This window comes from Mauremys mutica, chromosome 2, assembly GCF_020497125.1.
Source record: "Mauremys mutica isolate MM-2020 ecotype Southern chromosome 2, ASM2049712v1, whole genome shotgun sequence".
Taxonomy (NCBI): Eukaryota; Metazoa; Chordata; order Testudines; family Geoemydidae; genus Mauremys; species Mauremys mutica.
Genome location: NC_059073.1, coordinates 26,882,421 through 26,900,914, shown reverse-complemented (window position 1 = coordinate 26,900,914; position 18,494 = coordinate 26,882,421). Strand labels below are relative to the sequence as shown.

The 18,494-nt window shown below is 41.7% G+C and overlaps 1 protein-coding gene across 2 annotated transcripts in view; it reads left to right on the top strand.

The window, feature by feature from the left end:
- COL14A1 (collagen type XIV alpha 1 chain) overlaps positions 1 to 18,494 on the top strand; it is a 198,939-nt gene that overhangs the window by 169,367 nt on the left and 11,078 nt on the right. For both annotated transcript variants that reach the window (XM_045005058.1, XM_045005059.1), the window contains 5 exons: positions 7,031 to 7,084; positions 9,636 to 9,707; positions 11,524 to 11,559; positions 12,023 to 12,089; positions 13,006 to 13,194. In XM_045005058.1, the coding sequence (XP_044860993.1) occupies positions 7,031 to 7,084; positions 9,636 to 9,707; positions 11,524 to 11,559; positions 12,023 to 12,089; positions 13,006 to 13,194 (418 nt within the window). The remainder of the gene's footprint in view (positions 1 to 7,030; positions 7,085 to 9,635; positions 9,708 to 11,523; positions 11,560 to 12,022; positions 12,090 to 13,005; positions 13,195 to 18,494) is intronic.

Here is an 18,494-nt window from a genome sequence, read left to right as displayed (position 1 = left end):
GGCAGCAGTGTTTTTGCCCCCAAGCAGCGGCCAAATTGCCGCCGCGGACGGCGAGGGCAGTCCGTGTGCCGTTAGGGCAGCACACGCGTTTCTGTGGCGGCAGTAATTCGGCAGCAGCTTCTATGTTCAGCTGTCCCCGGCAGCACAGCTTCTGTCTTCTGGCTGAAGACAGAAGCTGCCGCCGAATTGCCGCCGCCGCGGAAACACGCATGCCGCCCTAACGGCGCATGGACTGCCCCCGCCGTCCGCGGCGGCAATTCAGTGCGCTGCTTGGGGCGGCGAAAACAGTAGAGCCGGCCCTGGACGGCAGACAAAGACTTTGATTAAGTCAGGGGAAAGGCATGTAACTCTTATTCTGGAGATAGCTGTAGGGTGGTTTATAATAAGGGTGGGAAGTTAAATAATTCTCAGTGTTAAATACTGATCATAATTCTTTCCTGTATTTAGTTTCTCCTGCTCTTGAGGAAAAGAACTAGATGATTGTTCTTCAGTTAAGCGTGTTCAATATTTCTCAGGAAGTTCTGAGGATCTTATAGAATCAGGCCTATCATTGGGCATTTGTGCTATATTGTCATGCTACAGTGATTTCTATGGCAACAGACTGTGAAGTTATACATACAGAATGATGGGCTTGATTCTCCACTCTATTGCATTAGTTTATGCTAGGATAACTCCATTGATTCCAGTGGAGTTACACTGGCATAAAACTCCTGTGAAAGTCGCAATACAGCCCAGTAACCTCACTGCACAGTCTGTCTGAAGGGAAAGCTCATTGGAAATGGAGTATTCTGTAATTCTGACAGACATCACTGCATCAGTAGCAAAGGCGCACTGGAAAGTTATGAAGTAAATTACTTTTTTGTATAATGTTTTCTTTGTCAAACTTCCTTCTGTAAACCAAGCTCTGACACTATTTTTCAGCCTCTATTATAAAACTAAAATTATATTAAAAGTGATGTTTTCCATATTATTCTTAGCTTGGCCATCACTTTCTTTTTAATGTTTATTATTAACTAAAATGCTTGAGGCATAATGGACCTGATTCATCAAAGCACTTGAAAAATTCCACTAACCTTAATGGGATTTAAGCATGTGACTAAGCATTTTGCTGAATCATAGCCAATATGATGTTAATTTTTAAATATTCTTTAACTCTAAATAGATTTTTTTCCCCTTCCAGTTCATTTTTATTTCCTTTCTTCCTTTCTGTTTCATCTTACTTTCTAATAGAGCTTCTAATCATTATTAAAATCTATTTATAAGGGTCTCTGATTTTGCTTCCCATTTGACATTTATTTTAATTTTTTATTCAATACTAAGTTTAAAACTCCCCTCTGTCCCTGGGTTGTTAATTTTTTTTATCCCTGGTTTACTTATCTAAGATTTTTAAAAAATTATATATACTATTTCTTTCCTTTTCATAGCTTTCAGTAGTTTCTTTTTAAAAGAAGAAATTAAAGTATATCCCCTAATCAGGTATATAAAATACAAACAGAAACCAAATTCATAATGGACTGCCCAGGCTATGAGATGAGATTAAAATTAATTTTAAAGATTGAAACAGAGTTAAAGATCTGTTTTCTGTTAATAACAAATTCAAAACATCCATGATAGATTTTTTTAAAATAAATCTGGTACCTGGACTAAATCTAAATTTCAGATTTATACTAAGAACCACCCCCGGCTCACCTTAGTGCTCCTGTTATAAATGAAGAAATAAAGATGTTGGGAAAGGAGACGTGGTTTCTGCCTGTTTTGTTCTCGGTGACGTGGTCATTGCGAAAATATTCAAGGAACCTTTCCCTGCCCTTCTCTCCCCACACAATGGCCCATACTAGAGTGACTGTACTAAAACAGGCAATGTGTGCTTTTACACTAACTCTCCTGGACACAGCTATGGCCTGCACAAAGGGGCAAGGTTGAATTGTGCAGGACTGTGTGCTTGAATTAAGATCAAGGTGCTGCTTAGCCCTCCTCACTCCTCCAAGCTACATCTGGCTCAAATATTCTCCACTTAGACTCCCCTGTCCTTTCAGTTCTTCCTTTTCTGCTAGGGATATGAAGTTAAGATTGTGACTGGCCCTTGTGCGGGTGCACAGGCAGAGGAGAAAAGGTGCTTTCTTTTTCCCACGTTCCTCATGGCTTCCACACAAGGTCCAGTCATACATACAGTCCTCATTCTCTCCTGAGAGATGCAAGCCACCTTTGTGGGGGAAGAGCTAGCCAGTTGAGGAGAAAGAACCATAGAGTACCATTCTAAGGGATGGTGCAGTAAGTACACATATTGGGGGAGAGACTGCCTCCATCACTCTGTCCTCAGATTCACCAGCTCATTTGAATTATTCCCTACCCCCAAATGTCTGTGACTTGGTCACCTCTCATTGTTCCCTGGTGGCTTTCCCATAGTCCCCTCCCTCCATCTTCCCTAGGGACTCCCCCTACACACCAGACTTCTCCTGGGCAGAGGGACAAGAACAACGTGCTGGTGTTGGGGTTGCAGACAGGACTGATTTAGCAGATAGGCAGGTTGTCTTGGACAGAGGAAACTGCTTTATTGCATGTGCTTCACCATCATGGCTCTGCTGAGCACCAGGAAGCAGAGAAGATGAGATGTGATGTCAGGTGACTACTTTCCCTTGAGCTGCTCCATGGCTGTACTAGTAGCCAGGAACAGGTAGGAGGGCTTTGACCATCTGCTGCTTTACCCTGCTTGCCAGCATTAGCCCAGCTGGAAGGTGCATTTAACTCTTCTGGTCCTTCAGAGCTTTCTCCTGGCCATGGTGGCACACTTACTTCTACCTGCTCAGCCTCAGATGTGGAATAGAAAAAGACCAGATTGGTAAGGAAGGGAATTTTATTTTCAAAACAAGATTTTTAGCAGCATAATATAAACAATGGAGGAAAACATTTAAGTGGTTAGCAGAGTACACCATATAGGGCCTTCTGTGTCTTAAACTGAAAAATAAAAGAGAAACTTGTTGCATATCAGCTCGTAGAGGGGATGAGACAAATATATTCCTTTTCACCTGTTGTACTACAAAGCCGGGGTGGGATATTACATGGGCATTACTGTGCCCAAGTGCTGTGAAGCAGCACTAGTCTAGTTTGCCTCTTGCTGTCAGCTTTCCAAACACAGCCGTTACAGTAAAAGGATGTGCGTGCTGAGCACCAAAAGATTCCAGAAATCACTTCACTAGTATTTTCCCAAATTAGCTTTATTTAGTCAGAACAACACAGCCCTTTTGTGAACCACCTCACACCTGCAGACTGACATTCCTGAGGTAATCTGTAGTATTTTAGTGAATTAACTGGATAGTTGTATGCCTGCCACAGTTACTGTGAATTAGCACAAGGATAAAAACTAATGCAAAATAACTTCAAAAATCCTTGATAGTGGTGAAATTTGGGAGGGAATAATACTACTTTTTGAGCTTTTGGTCTGGCAAAGACAAATATTTGAAGCCTCACGTATACAGGAATTGGGCTTGATTCTGTTGTGCTTATTCAGACAAGCCTGGCCTACATTATATCCTATCCTGCAGCCTTTGCTTGGACACACTCAGTAGTTTTGCATGAGTAAACACTGCATGATGGGGTCCACTAATTTCAGTGAGAGTTTTGCCTACATGCAGGACTCCATAGTTGGCCTTTCGAGTGAAAATCACCCTTCTCTAGAGGGTCAAAAGATGTCAAATACCACATATGTTCAAGATGTGAAATCTTGGCTCCTTTGAAGTTAGTGAGAAAACTCACAAGGACTTCATTGGGGCCAGAATTTTACCCAGTGTCTTAAATCAGGTTAAAGTCTCATTCTGCTCTCTGCACATGGGTGAATTTAATCCCTAATGTAGCATTTTACCCCAAAATATACCACTGATATTGATTCCTCATGCATGTATTTAAGTTCAGTAGCATAATATGCCCTGGATAATTTTTGGTTGACATTCAAATCTAAACTTCTCTATATTTGGGGGTAGTTTTGAAATTCAGGCATTTAGTGTGTATTCAGCTCTTATTAGCACATAAATCTGAAATATCTGGTTCCTGGACACAGGATTATCTGGAGCAAATTCAGGAACCCTTCACTACTAGGTTTACTCAATATGACCACATCTGAGGTATAGTACCTTATTTCCAAAAGATGACACTATTTGGGTTAAGCCATCAAAAGAGAGCTCAATAAACGAAACAATGCACAGTATCCCAATGTTTTACTATTCTGAGTACCGTTCTGTGAGCCCACATAGTCTTTACTCAACCAAAATTAGTGGCATAAGCAGCCAACAGAAACACATTTCCATTTTTTTCTACCAATTCCTCCCACTAACCACCACCCCATGCTACATATGTTCAGAATTAATCTAAAATACATATCGGCCATCAGATAATCTGAAAAACTACTAACCCTCATGGTAGCATAAACAAACTAGACTGTTGTATATCTTTTACTTCTGGGTTAGTACAAAGAACATTTACAACCATATTGCTCCTTGAGACAGACTCCTGTTTGACTTAATTTATAAACGGCAATTTTCACACCTAACAAATACAGTTGGAGACCATTTTAAATGGCCAAGAGATACAGAAACAGTGCCAAGAAAAATATACCCCCAGGATATGCAAGGAGACATTCTCCAGCAGCCAAGAGTAAGAAGTATTGCCCAGTGGGAATAAATGAAGTGTAATTAAAAACTTTACATTCAAAGAAAAACCAGCATTTCTAAACTTACTGTTAGTTCCTGCCATTTACTGGTAGGGTGGGAAGGGAAGTATGGCAGTTTTTACACAAGTAGTGTGGAGACTCTGAATCCAATCCAGCTCCTTGGACGTCAGTGGAAAGACTTCCATAAAATATTCTGGATGAAATCCTGGCCCCATTGAAGTCAACAGGGACACGTTTTCACCCACTTGTTTTTTAAAAATTAAACAGTTTGTTTTCATATTAGTTTAACTCTCAGGAAAACTGATGCTTTGAAATTTAATCAAACAGGTATTCTCCTTTACATCATTTTGTAAGTGGCTTCCATACTGCGAGTGTCACAAATGAAGTCTGTCTAACATACATTTTTCTAAACTTTCGCAAAAACAAAACACTTCATTAGCAAAATGGCTACTACCCACATCAAGCTCAGAAACACCAGTTGTATTTGTCAATTTTTATTTTTGATTTCATTTCATGGGTTATTCATGGGTAGACTTTGTCAAGCCTTTAGAATTTGCAGTTTCATGGGGTGAGCAAACTTTTCTTGATTTGCTGAATGATTTGAAATGAACTAAATGCATTTATTTATACTCTAAAAGTGGAGTCAGGTAGACTGGCATTTATTTCATGGTAACATCACCATTCTTTTTTATTCTCTAGTTCTTATCATAATGAGGGGGCCGTATAGGGCTTTTGAAGCTTTAGGAATTATCCTGATATACTGTGAAACAAGAAAGCATCTCTTATCCACACTGTGGATAGTTGATATAATATGAATATGACATACTTATTTTGTCACCTAAACACCCTTACAATGGAGTAGAGAATATTTTCCAGTTACACCGAAGATAAATTTGCAAACCAATAGTTCATACCATATATAAGCAGGTTAGAATCACAGTTTCCAAATACTAAAGCATTACATCTAGTCAGGGCCGTCCCTAGGGGGAACGGGGACGGGGACAAATCAGCCTTCCTGCTAGTCTCCTCGCCGTTCGCCAGGCGCACCCGCCCGGCCGACGCTCGCCTAATCACCCAGCCTGCCTGCTTGCTGCTCTTCTCCTTGCCCACTGCTCCCCTCCCCACTAGTCTCTTCGCTGTCCATTCGGCGTGCCTCCCCATCCACCTGCCCACCCACTTATCTGCACCATCCGCCCACTCGCCAGTTTCCCCACCGCCTGCCCGCCTGCTGCTCGCCTCCCATTCATCTCCTCACTCTGCGTGCCTGCTTGTCTCCCTGCCTGCCTCCTCACCTGAATATTGGGACAAATGGCATCCCAATCATACATTGGTCGGGATGTGGGACAAAGGGCTAAATATCAGGTCAGTCCTGATTTTATCGAAGTGTGGGCCCTCCAAAGCGGTCACCCTGATTCACCCTACCCAAGTAACAGCTCTGCTTCTAGTAGTTTGTCACCTATCCACTGCTAAAATCATCAGAATTTAAGGGGGGACAGAGGAGAGAAAGAAGAAAACCAGCATTATATGATTTATTTTTTAAGGTTGGGCACAATATATTGTAACTTGTCAAGGTTTGGTGGACAAGTATAAATGCTTTTAGAACCAGCAAACTTTTCCAAATATTGGTTCAGGACTAATGATCAGAACAGTTGATGGGGTTATGATTTAGAGTGTTTGAATGAAAAATATGCTTCCTGATTAATATGCATAAGTATCTTTTACTCTTCTATGTTTGTACGTTTTCTGTCATGAGTAGTTTGCTCTCTAGTATGGGGGTAGTCTTTAGTGTTTGGCTCTGATTTAGGAAGGTTCTTAAGTGCGTAACTTCATTCATGAATATACCCAATTAAGTCTCATTAAGCAGCTTCCTGACTCAGGGCCTCTGTGGCGTCCAGTAAAGCTGTGCACTATTTCTGGGCAATGAAACTTTCCTTTCCGATAATGCATTCATCAGGAAGTCCATGGGCATAGTCACATGAGTAACAATGATCTGTGTGAAGAAGAGTTGGTAGGATTGGGATCCATCTCAGGTAATTCTAGTAAGAGTTTTCAGAGAGCTTAAAATTCACAGAAGAGAAACCTTTCTCATCCACCTATTTACAGAAACAGTATAGGTGAAATTTGCAGAGCACCAGCACAAGGCTTACATAGCACTTCATACCACTTAAACATTGTTCTGAAGTTCTAGGTGGGACTTGAATGGTATATAGGCTTCGGCTGGTCCTTTGAGCGGGGGGGAATCTTTCTTTCTTTCTGTATTTCTTTCTTTTAATAACAAAGTTGCCTTCTAGAAGAAATTATCTGGACTTGGAGAGTATAACTCTTCTAAGAAGTTTGTTGATTAATTTCCATATTCCTCTTCCCTAGGGTCTACCTGGCAAAGATGGACCCACAGGGCCCCAAGGTCCTCCTGGGCCAGTGGTAAGTACTGTCTATATGGGATTTATTACTGTATGAGTTGAGGTCTTTCAGGATGTAGGTTGCTGCCTGTGCCAGCTGGGGCTAAATAGCCGATTGCACTGGAGATTAGAATTCTGATTAATCATGGGCTTGGCAGAGAGCTGACCGGGCTATGCCAATTTTTTGGATCATTACCTTGAGAGACAATGACTCCCCCATGGCAAAGGGGGATTGAGTCACTCAATAAATAGGCTGCCATCTTGTGGTAAGTAAAGTAGCTGTATTGTGTAAAGTGGACTAATAGTCCTTGGCATTGAGACGAGGCAGAGACTCTAGTCTTGCCGGAAGTTCTCTGATGTGAGCCACCAGAGTTCATTGCCCCAGGTCATGCAGCTGAAGCCCTGTAGAATGTATTCAAATATTTCAGAAAATAATTCAGAGATCATCTAGAGGCCAGAGTCTGACCTCAGCTGTCTTCAGTAGGAGCAGTACACATTCATCTGAGGGCAGAATTTTGTTCCTTGTGTTATAAATCTGCCTCTGGAAAATACATTTTTAAGGAGTGATACATTTACTAGCAAGCTTTGTAGTGAGGTTATAGGGAACTGTGGGCCAATTTGTCTGTGATGGTTTTAAATATTCTGTAATTGCTAGATTCTGCCAGTCTTACTCATGTTGTATAGTAGGGCAGATGAAATCAGTAAGTAAGGTACTACATGTTATGAGCAAGCAGGCAAAATCTGACCCTAAAGTTGTTGCTGTTAACACTGACTAGGATAGAAGATATCTTTGTGGAAGGAACCTTGCATGCACCTTAGACATTCACAATCTGTGGTTTGAATTCCTTATTTGAAGACATGTGACATTGAAAAATGTACAAGTGCTTTAACTTTATTACTTTATTAGAACTAGCCAGAATCAGGACACAAGACAATCTATTATTGTTAGTGACAAGAAAGGAAAATATTTAGAAAGTAAAAGTCCACCTGCAATCTCCTGAGTTCTCCCCCACCCCATCCCTTGGCTACTGCACTGTCGTCATTACTACTTTGGGGTCCTACAGGAGTGGGGAAAAAAACAGTTGAAATAACTGTAAAGATTTTAAGTTTAACAAAAGCAAGGAAATCGTGAATTGATGCTACCATTATGTTGTGACTTACAAAGCACCCACTTGCCATTGGTTTAAATGCGTAACTATTATTAAAAATAAAGATTCGCAAGGCGTGAGCGTGCTATAAAATACTAATCCATCTCCAGGTCAGTGCAGCGATCAGCTGACTAGCACAGACCAACAGCATTCTCACAGACTGGCCAGCACACCAGATGAGAATCCACGAGGATAGAGGCTATGAACCTAACCCATTTGGGAAATAAGATCTGAGGATTCATATGGGTGCAAATCTTGCCCTTGAAACTACAGCCACAGGAAGTGCCATAGTCACAGAACAGATGTGGTTACACTGTATATGGAGGGGTGAGATGGTGCCTGGGTGGGCCTGGAGAGAGGCAAGGCCAAAGGATCCATTGCTGTGTAAACCCTTCAATGATTCCAGGACATCAAGCTGCAGTAACATCCACATGGCTGTTCCTTAACTGCTCAGCAATCTGGGGATGGGTGGATTCTTTCTTTTGTTCAGCTATTCCCTGGTTATTCAGGCCAAGTGCTGGGTTAAGATTTGCCCCACAGCCCTGGACCCTCAGACTCATTGAAGTCCAGGGGAGGTTTGGCCGATTAAGGATTGTAGGATTGGGCCCTTTACTCCTTTGTGAAATTATGTAACTACTAGGGTGACCAGATAAGAAAAAGGCCCAAAAATCGGGACTGTACCTATAAAATCGGGACATCTGGTCACCCTAATAACTACACATTGAAAAAATAACGTTACTAGCTGAATAATAGTCATATTACCCTTTATGCTATTTGCATAATTCTAAATAAATAAATACTACTTAGCACCTATTTCTTTACCTATTTGCAGCATTGTGCTGACATTAACTAATGCATTACATTAATGAATATTCATCACTGTGAAAAGCTCATCTAGAACAGCTACAATCTCATTCTTAATTCACCTTCTTGTGCCTATTGCCTGGGTTCTCCAAACAGGGTATAGTTTTAAATGTAGTCAGTGTTTCAGTTCGTTGAGGAATTGACGTGTGAGGCAATCTGCTGGCAGTCTTAAATCACAATTTCTTTGAATTTGTAAATTGACCTTTTTGCTGATTTTTAATAAGGACTATTAATTCAGAATTCATTTATATTTTAATGGTAAGTTAAAAAAGAAAACACAATGAAAATAAACATTTCATCTCTGGCTTCTACTATTAAGGACATGAAAGTGTATCCACAGGACTTGATAAAGGACTAAATTTAGCAGCAATAATCTAACGTAGTGTACTATGCATAATGCGTAGTCTTCTCACTTTTCAAATTACCAGTGCAACATTGTGGAACTGCTCTAGCTAGGATGCTGACCATATAGTACAAAAATTGTGTTTAAGTATTTTTGTCAATAAGGACTCATCGATGTTGGATGTCACAATTAACTATTTACTCTCTTTTTCCATTTAGGGAATACCTGGAGCTCCTGGTGTTCCAGGGGTTATGGGAAACACTGGGCCACAAGGTGGTGTTGGACCCCCTGTAAGTAAGCTAACATAATCCTTATATATTAGCAGTGCTCTGCTATTCAGTTTCTTCACTGAGCTACACAGAATTGTGGTCCATTTGCTCATGAAGCCCTCATGCTGATTGCAATTAATGACTAAATGAAACATCCCATTGTTGGTATAATTTAGTTTTTGTTTAGTTTTGTTTTGCTTTTGGTCTGACTGAAAATGTTGAGTAGAAATATACGCATGAAAGCATCAAGGAAAGACCTTGCCCTTAAAGGTTAAAAAGATGCAGGATAGGAATTCATATTCTGAATGTAGCCATTTAATTTTCTTTCCATTTCAAATTACACTAAGGAAACTAAAATGTGCTGCTTTATTAGACTTAACACTTTCCACAAAGATGGCATTTTTTCAAAATGACCCAATTCTGATCTTATATATACTTGTTTCCCACCAATGTAACACTGTTGACTTCAGTGAGTGTACTCCTGATTTATATGGGTGTAAATGACATCAGAATCAGACCCACTTTTAAAATGTAACTACAGGCTTCAACTAAAGAAAATTTTGCCATTGATGTCAGTGACAGCCCTTGGGCCCTTGATTCTGTTCAGGATCTAATGCTCAATTTTTCTACCATTTAAATGTCAATGACTTTTTTAATACATGAAAGGAAATATTTTAAGTAAAAAAATCCATAAAATAAGGGTATTCCACACTAGTGACAGTTTGGGAGTTTTTCAGTTGACCCTTGAGGTGTGACTATTCAAATAAATATTTTGAATTCATAAATTAGGAATTTAACATTTTTACATTTGTTTCCTTATGTAGCCTGCTTAAAAATATTTTTATATATTATAATGGATGTTATAATCTTATGTTCTAGAAAGTATTTGAATCTGATATTGTCCAGCTGCACATCTGGCTTGATTTGTAGAATACTAAATAATTTTAGATTTTTTTCAACTATCCAGTTGGCTTTGGTGATTTATACTAACAGAAACATTTGAAATATTTGGCAAAATGGGAATATAATGACTGATGATAAAATATAAGCAAAGATAATAGACTAACACTCTCTTTGTCATACTCTACCAGTATTATAATTAAATGCCCAATTAAGAGATTTGGTGAGCTATAAAACTTATCTGGAACTGGAGCATTGACAATAATGTAGGCACATGCTCCAGAAATTGGTCTAAATTTTCGTAAGTGCAGATATGCCTGAAGGTCATATGAGGCCAAACTCTGTGAGTGCCTGAAGTCTTACTGGAAAGACAAACTGGAGAGGTAAAAAATGACTGAAAATCAGGATTGCATCCACCAAAACCTACAGAATAGCTGGGTTCAAAAGCCTGTGCAGCAGATTTCAGTCCACACTGCTGTTGGCTTCAGTGCCATTTTAGAGACAACCCAGGCAACAGAATACAGTCTGAAGAGGAAGGTGAATTTAGCAGTAAAGGAACAGAAGCCCCTCTGTGTTTCCAGAATATCATCCTGGCTACACTACTCTGAGAAAGAGACAGCACTCTCAGCCATTAGGCAGGATGAGTCTTCCCAGACTAAAGGGTCAGAAATGAGGAACAGTGGAGAGAAAAAAGCTCGTAAAGGTAACCATTTGCTACTCAGTCACGGAGAGGAGAAATACCTGCTGGGTATTGAAAAGGAGAGAGCATATTTAAGAGAACATCACCGTCCCTTCGCCAGGGTTATATAGGGTTCTAAAACTGAGTTGTTTACTTTCCTTCCTTTCACTGTGATACTCTCATATTTGGCGATTCAAACATATAGTACTTAGAACTAGAGAGAAAGGTGAGAATTAACTTTGTTTAATCTTTTAACAGGGTGCTCCCGGTGTAAAGGGGGAAAGGGGTGAACGGGTAAGTACTCTGTAGCCATATTCAACAGCCACAAGTACATTTCAATTTGACTTTCTGTCCCATAAACCCCCCACCACAGTAATTTACAGTCACTTCACTTATAGCTATGGGTGAGTTTAGATCTAATCCAACAAACTTTTCTTCTTCACTGATCTCTGTCCCTCTCTCTAAATTTTAATAAAATGTAAAAAGAAAGTAACATAATATGTATGTATCAGTGAGCATATCCCATAATCTTTTGTGATTACCATCCCCAGCCTTTTGTTTGTTGTCTGAAAACAGGAGTTTCTCATTTCCAACTCTGTTATCAACATCCTTGGGCAAGTCCCAGAGGTTCTCTGCCTCATTTTTCCCATGTGTAACATAAGGACCATAAAGACATACCTCCCACATGCTCTCTGAGCACATTCAAGATGAAAGTGCTGTTGGAGCAATGTATTGCTATGGTGGTGTTGTTATCTAGGGTGACATGCAGTCCCAGGCAATGGTTCGTGCGGTTGCTCGTCAGGTGTGTGAACAACTCATCCAAGGTAAGCAGATCAATATCTCTTATGTTCGAATTTTAGGTGCCGGTTTCTACAGCTATAGAATAGATCTGTAGCTGGTACGAAAACGAAAAGCCACTGAACAATACCTCCCCTATAACAGTGTATTCCCTAGGCCACCAAACAATACCTCCCCTCTAACGGAGTATTCCCTAGGTCACCGAACAATACCTGCCCTCTAACAGTGTATTAACTAGACCACCGAACAATGCCTCCCCTCTAATGGTGTATTCCCTAGACCACCAAACAATACCTCCCATCTAACGGTGTATTTCCTAGGCCACCGAACAATACCTCCCCTCTAATGGTGTATTCCCTAGGCCACCGAACAGTGCCTACTGTCTAACAGAGTATTCCCTAGGCCACCGAACAATACCTCCCCTCTAATGGTGTATTCCCTAGGCCACCGAACAGTGCCTACCGTCTAACAGAGTATTCCCTAGGCCACCGAACAATACCTCCCCTCTAACGGTGTATTTCCTAGACCACCAAACAATGCCTCCCTTCTAACAGTGGATTCCCTAGACCACTTAACAGTATCTACTCCCTAATAATGTATACCCTAGGCCACCAAACAGTACCTACCCTCTAACAGCGTTTACAGTTGGCCACAGAATAGTACCTACCCTCTAACAGCACGCACCCAAGGCCACTGAACAGTGCCTGCCCTCTAACAGTGTATATTCTAGGCTACCTAAGAGTATACACACTATACTTCTCCACCCACAAGTACACATTTTATCATCTTCACAACTAGCATACATCACAGACCACATTCTTAACTTCTTCCCCTTAGGATGAGAGCCTTCCAGCACCCCTTTCACCAACCTACCCCCTTCAAACATTCCTGGACCAGATTATCCACGTTGTCCTGAATTTGGTGGAATCTTTCCTCACACAGGTCACATGGCCAGATATAATTCAATTCTGAACCAGATTCCAAGTCAGTCTGCCTCAGCACAAACTATTCCAGGACCTCCTGGTGAGCCAGGTCGACCAGGATCTCCTGGGTCACAGGGAGAACAAGGAGCACCAGGAAGACCTGGATTTCCAGGCAATCCTGGGCAGCCAGGAAGACCAGGAGAAAGAGGTATGCTGAATACTTAAAATGTATGATAATATATATCACCATGGTGCAATAGTATGATTACTTTACTTACCTGACTTAATTGTATCAAGTGAACATAGTTTTCTCTCTAGTTAAGAGCTGGTCCTAAGCTGCAGTGTTTGGGTAATACTGAAAGCTATGGAGACTGCCAATGAGCAAGTTAATGCAACCTTTACAGAATGCGATAGGGTAGAATCACATTTGGGATTGATGCAACCCCTGCTAAGGATTGACCATCATATGAAGATGCACATGGTGCAAGGGGTTTGCCTTTTGCAGAATTCTGGGGGTGCGGAAGTTTACAGCTCCAAATGTGTTTCCTTTTGAAATCTGTTTTTTTTGCCCTCCACCCTGCAAATGAAGGCACTATAGTCAAAGCATAACAATATATACTGGTAGGTTAGTTCCGGGGAAAAGGTAGAATTTTCTTACTGAATTTGAAATGAATTGGACTAAAGGTTCTTAAATGATCATACCATAATGACACACGTTGGTCAGATGGGGAAGGAGTGCACTGTTCGAGAAGGGAGGGCAGGGGCAGGATAATGAATAGGGTGTGGCAAAAACCAAAAAAATTAAATGAAATTATGCAATTAACCAGCCACTTGCCAAACTTCCCCTTCATCCTTTTACCTATATTTATATGATGTCCCTTTGCCCTCTGCTCGGTCTGTTTTGTCTAATTAAATAGCAAACGCTGTGGGGCCTGACCTTTTTCCAATCTGTGAGACATCTGGCGTGCTTTGATGTACTTTCTAAATAATAACAATAGCCTCACAATGGCACTGTGAAACGAAATCAGTCAGTGTCTATGAAGTGCTTTGATATCCTCACAGGGAAGGCACTGCTGAAGAGCCAAGAATCATTGTTCTTATAATTGCAATAACCAATAAGTGGCATTTTAAAACATTTGGTCCAATGGCTGTTCACATCCTGAAGCTTAACAGGTCAAATATCCTGTTTGGTAGCCAGAAAACTAATATTATATTGTTCTGAGGAGAACACTTTTGAGTGACCTTTGAACTTGCCAACCCTCCTCCCCCACAAGTCTCTACGCCCTCAAGGCCATAATTCGAATGACTGTAGTGTAAGAGGAGATGAAATTTAAAGTGCAAGCTTGTCAGTGATGGATTTTTGCACTCAGGCTGAACAACGACAGACATTGTTCCAGGGTATCAGGAAAGAGCTGGGAGGGGACAAGAATGGACGGAGATGGGAAGATGAAACAAACAAGGGACTGACTGAAACTGGATGAGTGAGAGAAATCAATGTCGGCTGCAGGAGAACTGCCTCCATAGTGTAAATCTTTGCACAGTTTAAACAGTTTCTTAGAGTACACAGAAATTGCACAGGGGTTAAGCACATTTATATTAACATCATGAGGGACAAATAATGTTATTTATTGTAAAAATTAATCTGCAAGAAACAGCACGGGCAATACAGCTAGTACAGAAATGACAGAAAACTTAGAATAGTTTGTGATAACAAAATATTGCCAAAGAATGAGGCCCTCACATTCATTATTGCTGTGGATGCAACAGCTGCTGCAACAGAATCTACACTTTGGGAGGGAGCTTTTGTTAATTTGGATTTGGAAATAAAACAAGTCTCCATTAAGCATGCAGTCAACCACTGTTAGTCACCTGGAGCTCCTCATAGGCTCCTCATAGGGGTCCAGTGGTGCAATGGGTTAGTGCCCAGTACTTACAGAGCAGTGCTGAGTGGAGTCATGCTGAGGTTGTGAGTTCAAACCTCACCTGGAGCACTAGTTTCCTTTGGGGGTGGGGGAGGGATAGCTCGGTGGTTTGAGCATTGGCCTGCTAAACCCAAGGTTGAGAGTTCAATCCTTGAGGAGGCCATTTAGGGATCTGGGGCAAAAATTGGTCCTGTTAGTGAAGGCAGGGGGCTGGACTCAATGACCTTTCAAGGTCCCTTCCAGTTCTAGGAGATTGGTATATCTCCAGTTATTACCTTTTATTACCCTTTTACTTGATTGCCGGCCCCACAAAAGAACTTCCAGGCTTCAACCTGCCCTAGAATCAATGGTTCACATTGAACCATTTTAGAACATTGCATGGCAGATGCTGTCATCTCTTACACCTTTGGGAGATGATAGACAATGCACAGTGTGACTGTGAATACCAGTCACAAAGTGTAGACCGTATTTTAAATCAGTGCCCGCTTTGGTCATTTGCAGGGGGCATCTCAGACTTACATCAAGCATCTCCCAAAGCTACCTGCTGGATCACTAATCTGGACATAGTTATTGGAACATCACTAATCATCTCTCTTGACACAAAAGAAGTAGTACCGTCATGGGGAGAAAATACTGGATAGTAAAGGGCTCTTTAAGAGAAACAAGAACAAATGGCTGGAAGCTGAAGCCAAAAAAATTCAAACTAGAAATTAGTCACAAATTTCTAACAGTGAAGGTGATTAACCATTGGAACAAACGACCAGTGGAAGTGGTGGATTCACCATCTTTTGATATTTTTAGATTAGGTCTGGTTGCTTTTCTAGAAAATATGCTTTAGCCAAACACAAGTTATTGGGCTCAATACAGGGGCAACTGGGTGAAATGTAATGGCTTGTGATATACAAGATGCCATACCAGATGCTCTAATTGCCCTTTTCAACCTTCAACTCTATGAATGTTTGGATTTAAGAATTACATCCCCAACAGACAATTCTGGAGAAATCTCCACAACAGGGCATTTCCCCCTCTTTGGCTCCCTCTTTGGAGTTTTATGATTGGAGGAGGCATCTTAGCCTTAGCTTTTACTCAGGAAGGAATTTTAGATCACAAGCAACCTGAAGTAGATTAATTTTCCTATGCTCTGCTGTGCTGTTTTGGGTGCTTGCCATCCATATGACTTCAATGAGAGTTTGCCTTGGTTAAGACTAAATAAAATCTGAGCGAGGATCTCAGAGTTTAGTGCACAGGGTACATGGTTTCTCAGTTTGAATAGATATGTTTCAAATTTGCCATTGCTTATTGATATAATTTCACCTGGTGTATGTGTGTATGTGAAAGAATAATAATTGAGTGTGGGAAGAGTTGTGGTTTGAAAGATCTTGTGGCAGTTGCTTTCTGAAGCACCATTTTATTGCTGGCTTAGTGTAAGCTTAAAATGGGGCTTACACTAAATATCCACATAGATTCCAGATGTTTACTGCGGGCCAGTCTTTGACAGTTTTCATGAACAAAGTAATGCACTCGTGCACACTTTGCCTGCTGCATGTGCCAGCATTTGCTTCCAGAACAAACATGTACTACTATTGTTTGCAGTGAGGCAAGGTGGATGAGGTAATATCTTTCATTGCCCCAACTTCTGTTGGTGAAAGAGACAAGCTTTTGAGCTACACAGAACTCTTCTTCAGATCCCGGAAAGGCACTCAGAGTGTCACCCAAAATACAAGATGGAACAGATTGTTTAGGCAATGTCTCCAGTTGCAGAGGTTTTGCGCTGTCAGTTTCACCAGTGAGAAGGAACTGATAAAAGAAGAGCACTGGTTTGTGTTCTCACTCTCTTCCACAGGCGTCAGGTCATGTTTGCATTTGCAGCACTTCCATCGCCGATGAGAGCAGCGCACTGAGGGCAGCTATCCCACAGTGCAGCTCTCTCCATTTTGAGGATAGGTCTTGGGGGTGGGGGGTGATGGTGGGGCATCCTGGGTCCCTGCACAGCCTCCCCTCCCTAAACACTGATCAGCTCCAGTAGCTCAGCATTGCTCCAAGCAGGGATCGTTTGCTCCATGGAGCAGCCATTGTCACCTGGCCAGATGATAAGTGAGCACTTGCCAAGAAAACAGGAAGGGGAGTTTCAGACTTCCCGGAGCTTTACAGGGGGAGGAGCGGACATCTGTTTACCTGGCATCAGAGCAGCAGAGCTGCAGGCCAGAGTGGTCACCTAGGCACTGTGGGATATCCTCCGGAGGCTAAAAGCTGTGTAAACAGGAAGATCATGTCTTCACTTGCACATCACTGCAAAAGTATCACTGGGAAGAACTGAATGCCTCTTGTGGAGGTGGTCCCTGAGTTTCACCGCAAAAAGTCATTGGCAAGAGTAGACACTCCCGTGGTTTTTGCACAAAAAAGGGACTTTTTGTGCTTTATGTGACAAGTGTAGACATGCCCTTAGCGTAAGTGGTTAACACATTTTCTAACAGACCATCCAAGCTGAAGTGGCCCATTAACACCTCTGCAGTCAGAGCACAAAAAAGGGGAGTTAGTGGGTTACAGACTGTTGTAATAAGCCATAAATCCAGTGTCTTTTACTGACACATGGTGCTTAATGTCTAGCAAAGTTATGAATTTAAGCTCCCAGGCTTGTCTTTTGAAGATGTTGTGAAGGTTTCCTTTGAGGATTAGGATTGAAAAGTCAGATATGGTGATCCACAGGAGATAGAGTGTTTTTGTCTTTTATCATTTTTCTGTTTGTTCACTTGAGACTGTAGTGATTGTCTGGTTTCACTCACATAGTTGTTATTGGGGAATTTAGTGTACTGGATGTGATACATCACATGTTGTGATAGGCATGGGTAGGGCCCATGGATCTTGAAAGGGCCCAGGAATCTTGTGGAGGGGGGTATTGATCATCGTAGCAGTGGAGGTATGTCTGCAGTTTTCGCATCTGGTATTATGACAGGGTCCAGCGAGACTTTGAGTTGGTGAGTCCAGGTCTATGGGGAGCTTACTTCTAAGGATGAGCTTGGAGAGGCTGGGAGGTAGTTTGAAAGCCAGAAGTAGGGGTTCTGGAAATATTTCTTTCAGGATGTGGTCCCCATCAAGTATGAGTTGTAATTGTTTGATGACACCCTGTGTGGGTTCCAGTTTGGGGCAGTAGGAGACAACTAGGGGTGTGAGGTTGGAGGGTTGGTTTTGGTTTTTTTTCTGTATTGAAGCAGGTTTTCTTGAGGTATTTGGGTGGTCCATTCCATGATGCAATCTACATCCTTGTTTGATAAAGGTGATTTTAAGTGTGTTAAGGCAGTGGTTCCCAACCAGGGATCTGGGGCCCTCTAGGGGGTTGCGGGCAGGTTTCAGGGGGTCTGCTAAGCATGGCTGGCATTAGACTCGCTAGGGCCCAGGACAGAAAACCAAAGTCCCGCTGTGCAGGTCTGCAGCCGGGGTCCCCAAGCTCCACCAGCAGGGCGAAAGCCAAAGCCTGAGCAACTTAGCTTTGCGGTGCCCATTGTGGCGTGGGGCTCTGGGTAGTTGCCCTGCTTGCTACCCCTTAATGCTGGCCCTGGTTTTTATATGCAGTAAAACAGGTGTTGTG